At 46.8% G+C, this 8,007-nt stretch overlaps 1 protein-coding gene and 2 non-coding genes across 7 annotated transcripts in view; 2 read left to right on the top strand and 1 right to left on the bottom strand.

Annotated features, from left to right (window-relative positions):
• On the top strand, positions 1 to 72 carry TRNAP-CGG. Its single transcript has one exon. It is a non-coding gene; the product is annotated as a tRNA-Pro (tRNA).
• A 648-nt stretch (positions 73 to 720) lies between these two features.
• TRNAP-AGG lies at positions 721 to 792 on the bottom strand. The gene has a single exon. It is a non-coding gene; the product is annotated as a tRNA-Pro (tRNA).
• A 5,774-nt stretch (positions 793 to 6,566) lies between these two features.
• MPZL1 (myelin protein zero like 1) overlaps positions 6,567 to 8,007 on the top strand; it is a 65,874-nt gene continuing 64,433 nt past the window's right edge. The window contains exon 1 of one of the 5 annotated variants that reach the window (XM_032291501.1): positions 6,567 to 6,634. Coding sequence is in view for 3 of the 5 variants with exons in the window: in XM_032291502.1 (XP_032147393.1) it covers positions 7,120 to 7,210 (91 nt within the window). In the remaining 2 variants the exon portion in view is untranslated. Of the gene's footprint in view, positions 6,635 to 6,913; positions 7,211 to 8,007 lie in introns of those variants that run through there. The other 4 variants (XM_032291502.1, XR_004272846.1, XM_032291503.1 and 1 more) reach the window with 4 other exon arrangements.

Raw genomic sequence — 8,007 nt, 5'->3', positions numbered from 1 at the left:
GGCTCGTTGGTCTAGGGGTATGATTCTCGCTTCGGGTGCGAGAGGTCCCGGGTTCAAATCCCGGACGAGCCCAGGCTTTTACCCTTTACACTCAAAATACTAAAAATATACTTTTCCTCTTACCCACATGGTCCATTCAGAAATTTAAATGAAAGCATTCTAGTCCCATGAGCTCAAATGTGGATCCCCTTTGTTTTTTGAAGCGAGGGCCCATGTGGGCTCAATTAATACAATGTATGGTTACTGTACGCCCAAGGACAACGCATTCAAATTGCTTTGTACCATTTAAAACACATGCCTAGTGCGGAATCCTTTAACGCCTCCAAACGAGCAGGGGGCGTCATGGATTAGCAGGTCACAGGATTCGGCAATGAGCATTTCCAAGAAAAGGGGGCGCCCAGCAAATACTCCACCCCCGGTGAGGGGCACTGTCCTGGGTGAGTTTAAACAAAACCATAGGCAACAGAGAACCGATCTTCTGAGCTCCCTATACACGCGCTGCATCCAAGAATACACAGCTAGGAACAACGTTTTCATAGTACAATACTGCATCACTAGCAAACTCTCTACGTTTTCACGAGGACTTTTAATATTTCAATGTAAAGAGTGCTCTAAGTTTCCAAAAGTCTCAATTTTGTGGTTTACTCTGACTGACCTGTATTTATTACGTTTACTCATCTATCTCCAAAATATACAATTCGAGAGTCTGATTCCAAAAGAGGGCTCGTCCGGGATTTGAACCCGGGACCTCTCGCACCCTAAGCGAGAATCATACCCCTAGACCAACGAGCCGACCTTAGTTTTGTCTTCCTGTCACTGTAAAGGAACGCGAAGCTATTTAGTCCCGCGCCCTCATGTGGTTGTTTGCATGCTAGGATTCTACCTTTTGGTTGTGTCTGTTTTCTTTCTTCCCTTTTTTTTTTGAGACAGAGTCTTGCTTTGTCACCCAAGCTGTAGTGCAGTGATGTGATCTCGGCTCACTGAAACCTCCGCCTCTTGGGTTCAAGCGATTCTCCTACCTCAGCCTGCCAAGTAGATGGGACTACAGGCGCGTGCCACCACGCCCGGCTAATTTTTTGTATTTTTAGTAGAGAGGGGGTTTCACCGTGTTAGCCAGGATAGTCTTGATCTCCTGACCTTGTGATTCGCACGCCTCGGCCTCCCAAAGTGCTGGGATTACAGGAGTGAGCCACCAGCCCGGCTGTTTGTTTTCTACAGATACTGCGTTTCAATTTTCTTTCTTTTTGGTTTTGCTCTTTGAAAATCAGTGACGCAGAAGAAAGCAAAGTTGTCACTATCAGTATAATATCGACCTTTTATTTCAAAAACTGTAATTTTATTTATATTCATGGCTAATAAATGGCAATGAATGACAATGTCACTGTGGCAGATTCCAGACTCTCTCCTGTTACTGAGTTCTGGATGTTTCATTTGTTCTCTTTCGCATTTTTCAATAATGTTAAAATCTCGGTTTCTTGCCGTTACTGTTTTATTATAGTATTCAAAAGCCCTACCTATCTAGCCTTGTGAATCCCATCTCTGTTTTCACTCAGACTTTTCTCTTCAGCTGAAAACCTTGTTTGCCTTTGGATAAATCCCAAACTCTAACCTTCCCAGAAAAAGATCCTTTAACATGTCAAAACAAACTAGATGTGGTAAATAACTGAGTTTCAATCTTATATCCTCCAATTGTAAGTTCTTAGAGTGCAAGACACCTACATCAACACTGAATTTTACTGTAGAATTGGCAACCAATTGTGTGATTGCTGTTCGATTGTCCCAATATCTTTAATTAGATACAGTAGACATAGCTTCTTTTTTTTTTTTTTTTTTTTTTTTTTTGAGACGGAGTTTCACTCATGTTACCCAGGCTGGAGTGCAATGGCGCGATCTCGGCTCACCGCAACCTCCGCCTCCTGGGTTCAGGCAATTCTCCTGCCTCAGCTTCCTGAGTAGCTGGGATTACAGGCACGCACCACCATGCCCAGCCAATTTTTTGTATTTTTAATATAGACGGGGTTTCACCATGTTGACCAGGATGGTCTCGATCTCTTGACCTCGTGATCCACCTGCCTCGGCCTCCCAAAGTGCTGGGATTACAGGCTTGAGCCACCGCGCCCGGCCAACATAGCTCCTTAACTATATTTTAAAGTCTTAAATATTTAGCATTGAGGTGTACCATAGGAAAGCTAGTGCTCAATGCATAATTCTGAATGATTACAATTTGTCCCAAATTCCTTAATACACATTTTAGGGTTTTTTTTTTTTCGAGACAGGGTCTCACTGTCACCCAGGCTGGAGTGCAGTGACATATCATGGCTCACTGCATTTTGGTACTTCCATTACCGGAAAAAGTGTTCTCCATCCAGACCCTGAAGAGAGCGTTCTTGGCTCTCTTGCAGGAGGGAATTCAGGGTGAGTTGCAGAGTGTAGTGAAAGAAGCAAGTTTATTAGAACTCTGTTGCAGAGCAGGACATCCTCAGAAAGTAGGAGAAACACTCTTTTTTCTTTTTTACGGAATCTAACTCTATTGCCCAGGCTGGAGTGCAACCTCTGCCTCCCGAGTTCAAGTAATTCTCCTGCCTTAGCCTCCCAGGTAGCTGGGACTACAGGCGCCCGCCACCACTTCCAGCTAATTTTTGTATTTTTAGTAGAGACTGGATTTCACCATATTGGTCAGGCTGGTCTCAAACTCCTGAACTTGTGATCTGCCCGCCTCGCCCTCCCAAATTTGGGACTACAGGCGTGAGCCACAGTGCCTGGCCAGTTTTTCTTATATAGTAGTCTTACCTATGTAAAAGCTAAGCTAAGCTGTGTCTACATGCGGGAGAGCAGACAACATGACAAAATTTGTTACTCTGTTGACTTAAAGAAGACAATTCTTGGCCGGGCGCGGTGGTTCAAGCCTGTAATCCCAGCACTTTGGGAGGCCGAGGCGGGTGGATCACGAGGTCAAGAGATTGAGACCATCCTGGTCAACATGGTGAAACCCCGTCTCTACTAAAAATATGAAACATTAGCTGGGCATGGTGGCGCGTGCCTGTAATCCCAGCTACTCAGGAGGCTGAGGCAGGAGAATTGCCTAAACCCAGGAGGCGGAGGTTGCGGTGAGCCGAGATTGCGCCATTGCACTCCAGCCTGGGTAATGAGCGAAAACCCCGTTTCAAAAAAAAAAAAAAAAAAAAAAAGAAGACAATTCTTGATATTTTAGCATGTGAATACATCAAACCATAACTATGATGATCTTGAAGGCATATATTGTTGTGGCTAGTAGGACATTTGGACTTCTTGCTGTTGTAGGAATGAGTCCTTTCTAGGTATCTTAAGACTGTTTCCTTAAATGTAAACATCTCATGACTATGGGTCATGACAGGCAAGGAATGTGCCTTGTTAGTCCTAAAATGAAGCCAAACTTAAAATGGTGTTATTCTAGCTTTCCTAGGCTGCTGCTTCCCTAATGTGCTAACAAACAGTAATTGCGAATTGTCATTCTAGCAAATAACCAAGATAGGAAACAAGTAGACAGAGTGACTATCCTAAAATAGACCTATTCATTAATTTTATTTCATGTCATGCATTCATCGATTTATTCATTAACTCATTGCTCATTCCCCCCGCACCCCCACCCAGACGGAGTCTTGCTCTGTCACACAGGCTGGAGTGCAGTGGGGCGATCTGGGCATACTGCAACCTCGGCCTCCTCAATTCAAGCAATTCCCCTGCCTCAGCTTTCCGAGTAGCTAGGATTACAGGCGCCCACCACCACACCTGGCTAATGTTTGTATTTTTAGTAGAGACGGGGTTTCACCATGTTGGCCAGGCTGATCTCAAGCTCATGACCTCATGATCCAACTGCCTCAGTCTCCCAAAGTGCTGAGATTACAGTCGTGACCCACTGTGCCTGGCCTGCTCATTCTTTAACAAACATTTAGCAAGTACTATGTGGCCGGCTCCAAACTGTCTACTTTCTTCCTATAGTTTGACAACAGAAAATAATAGTTTTGGAGGTCTAGCACTGTCTTCACCCTTTTTTGTTTTATTTAAAACTGCCCTAACTTGAGTCTTCAGCTCTTCTTAGGGCTCCCGGAAAGGAGGGAGGATAAGAATACCTTATAAAATGTTAATAAGTTCTAGATTGCCAGGATAGTTTATTCATCAAAATCTAACTTGAAAAAATGATGCACTGGACACCTAAGAAGTTTATACTGCTTTTCTCCTAAAAAGGAGGAATAATAGAATATAACTTGTTAGAGAAAATAGTGTAACCACTTCAGATACTTGAAAGCCTCAGTCTCAAGAAGTCTCTCTGCACTCTTTACCCACTTGAATTTACTATAGCTATTATCATTTTAGGTTTTTTTCTCCCAACTTCTACTTCTCTCTAATCATTAAAAAAGGAACTAGTCTTTTACTCAGTAGGCTAAATACCTGAGTATCTCATTTGACTGTCATAACGATGATGCACAAAGACTGACAATAGCAAAACTCAGAATATCGATTGCTTCATTGACAGGGGGAAATATCCCTATTTGGTAGGAGGAATGTCTGCGTTATCTGTCCAGGGCACATTCTTCCCTAGAATTCGGTCCCTGTGAAGCAAATGTAGTACACAGACAGTTGCAGAGCCCAGGAAGATACCGGGTATCTTGAGGAACACTTTATCTCAGCTACAGTGAAGACAGAAGTCTGGTGATACAGCCTTCTCCTGTAAGAATAAACACCTCCCTAGGGACCCTTTTACTCTCCTTCCCCCAATTTGGTGTCTCTGTCCCCAATGGGAGGAGACACTAGAACTCTAATTTTCCAACTTTCAAAAATTTCTAGCAACAGTGCTTCTGGATTAAGACATACTTTGTTAAACTGATTTGGCTTCAGGCAAATCTTTCTCAAGATGGCCTGAGGATTCCTCTTTGAATCTTTCTGATTGTTATCCACCAGGAGTCAAATTCTCAGGGTTCCTGGAACACCACCCACATTCCAATTTTCTTCTGGCAACAGATCTCGAAGACAAGGATAGACAGGCTAGAAATTGGGATTCTTTTTCTCTTGATTATACTTCTCACCCAATTTATATCCAATCCTGTCATTCTTTTCATGAAATGTCTGTCAAATCCTGTCTTCTCATCACCACTGTCAATACCTTATTTCTTGCTCTCTTCACTCTTGCCCTGCCGCAGTGGTTACCTTTTTAAGATACAGATCTGAACTTCTTACAGCCCTTTCGCCACTCTCCACTGCCTCCAGAACAAACACAACTCAAGGCTCTTCAAAATATGGCCGCAGCCTGCTTTTCCGGCATTCTCTCTTCCCCTCTTTCCCTCACTCCCCTCAAGTTGCAAAACACAGAGTTCACCTAATGTTTCTCACACCTGGTAGGTAGTTTTGGTTCTCTGAAAACCTTTTCCTGTTTTCTCGCTGGTGAACTTTGATTCATCCTTTAAAGCCCACCGTAACTGTTTTATCCTTGGTGAATCTTTCTAGATGCCTCTTGGGCCAGTGGTTTTTGGGAGTGGGAGGTATATGCGGCTGAGTACATCACAATCAGCAGAGAGGCTTTTAACATTGCTGAGAGCCACTGTCCCTGCAGGCTTTGGGTTTCTCCTTCATTCACTCTTCAAGCATTTTCACAAATGTAATCGAGTAGTTGTTTGTGTACACTGGTAGCCAACGTGCTTCTTGAGAGTAAAGCCCTGGTGTTCTACATCCATAGTTGAATTAATGCATTGGTATCTTTCCCAACCTATGGCATTTGAGACACAGTTCAAAAGGATCTAATGACAGAAATAGGGCAAAGTGATTCTAGTATGCTTTTTTAGGTTTTTTTTTCTCACTAATGTTCTTCTGATTTTGCCGTACTACAATGTTAGCTAAAACAGCACAGATATCAGGAGTGGCATTGGTAAGACTGACTTTAGACAAAATCCTGAAGTGAGAGGTTGCATTTTGGTTCTCACCATATTATCCGCTCCCCCATGTCCTAATTGTCTAAAGCGTGTTTCCCTTCCTCACTATCAGCCTCCCACCTGAATCTTCCCTTTTTCTCCTTCACACTTATCTTTCTTGTGCCCCTGTCCCTCCATTTTTCCCTTTTGTAAGCCATTTTCATAACGATCCTTCCAAATACTTCTATTGATTGGGCAACCTGTGGGTGGCAGACTGTTCCAGGCCAAGGCAACCCAAGGCGAGCAGGGTGAGCAACCAGTGTCGGGGAACTTATGCATTCTAATTTTCACAGACACAGACAGGAACGCTGACATGCAAAAGCAAAGCAATCCAAAAGCACTTTCATTTTTTTTCTAGGTAGTAGGAAAGAGTTCCAGATTCCCATCCTTCTGAAACCAAGAGGGAGGTTCCTAAGAGGTGGTTAAGGCAAAATGGAGACTTCTTTTTAAACCACCAGATTTCTCAAATTGCAACACATACATTATCTAGTTCACACGCGAAGGACAGGCCTTGGAGACAGGGCAAGGGGAATGTGTTCTACCTGGACGACTGAATCAGAAGTCTCTCCCCCATCAATCGAATGCCTCACTATTTTTCTTTCTGTTTTTTCTTTCTTTTAAAGGTAAATGAATTCCTTCTTTTTCGTTAGGTGAGGTCGGCAGAGACCAAGAAGAGCTGAAACAGAGGCGAGGTTAGTACCCAGCAAAGACCCATGGCGAGGAGAGACAATGAAGAGGACCGTGGGACCGGACCCTGAGAGAGGCAGAGGAGATGCTGGCTGGCGGGGCCCACAGGCGGACAGCCACGCAGGCAGGCGGAGGGCTCGGCGTGGCCTGGGACCGCTGCAGACCCGGCCTCCGCGCGGGGCCGAGGCGCCTGGGTGGGACCGAGGAGGCGGGCCTTTCCTGGCGGATGGGTGATGGACAGCCTGTCTTTCCAATCGCGTCCTTCAAAGGGCGCGGGCAGGCCAATGAGCGGACAGCGAGGGCCGGAGCGGGGCTGAGGCTAGGGTGCAGAGCTGGCGAGCCACGGCTGGGGCCAGAGTGGGGAGCTCAGCGTGGAGGTGCCACCTAGTGCGGGTGGCGGAGAGATCAGAACCTTCTTCCCCAAGCGGAGCCAACCTCAGCGAGGACCGGGGCTCAGGGACGCTGCGGCGACGACTGCAACGGCTGGACGATGGCAGCGCCCGTCGGAGCCTGGGCGGTGATTGCAGCCCCAGACAGGAGGCGCTGGCCGTGGTCGGTGCTGACGGCGGCTCTCGGGCTCCGTGAGTGATGCCAGGGCTGGGGCCGGGGCGGGGGGTTCCGGGTCCGGCACACGCCTCTCGCGGAGGTCGTAGGTCAGGCGCGCGCGCTGAGCGCGGAGGTGGGGAGGGGGTGCGGCCTGCGCTCCTTGGGACCGAGGGAATCCAGCCGGTGGGGAACGCGGGCCCCCGTGACCGACCGGGAAGGCTCAGAGTCTCTTTCTTCTCCTTCCTGGATCCCCGAGTGCGGAGGAGGAGGGGAGAGCGCCCTACCTTGCTCCTTCCCGGGGGGCGGTCGGGGTTAGCGGGCCCGGCGGGCGTCTGCAGTGACCCCTCGCGGCGCCCCTTGCCTTCTCCTCAAGGTGATTCTGGATCGTCTGGGCCCTACTGGTTTTTGACTTGGGAACCAGGATTCTGGCGTTCCCCACCTTTGGAAGGTGGTGGAAGGTTGCAGGTTATTCATTTGTAGGGAGGGCCTTTGTTGGTTTGTTTCCTGTTAAGCCAGGGTTTTGTGGTACTTGTAAGTTCCCTTTCCTAGGCTCTCATTCAGTGTTAAGTCTCCGTAATAAAAGAGTCCTGGAATCTCATTTGTCTTATTTCCGTGGTCTACAAAACATCAGTTAAAAAATATAGTTACGAGGCCGGGCGCGGTGGCTCACGCCTGTAATCCCAGCACTTTGGGAGGCCGAGGCGGGTGGATCACGAGGTCAAGAGATCGAGACCATCCTGGTCAACATAGTGAAACCCTGTCTCTACTAAAAATACAAAAAATCAGCTGGGCATGGTGGCGCATGCCTGTAATCCCAGCTACTCAGGAGGCT

This window comes from Sapajus apella, unplaced genomic scaffold, assembly GCF_009761245.1.
Source record: "Sapajus apella isolate SASKATOON/1434 unplaced genomic scaffold, GSC_monkey_1.0 scaffold25, whole genome shotgun sequence".
In the NCBI taxonomy this organism is placed as follows: Eukaryota; Metazoa; Chordata; class Mammalia; order Primates; family Cebidae; genus Sapajus; species Sapajus apella.
Note: the sequence above shows the minus strand (reverse complement) of the source record. Positions and strands in the feature narration are given on the sequence as shown.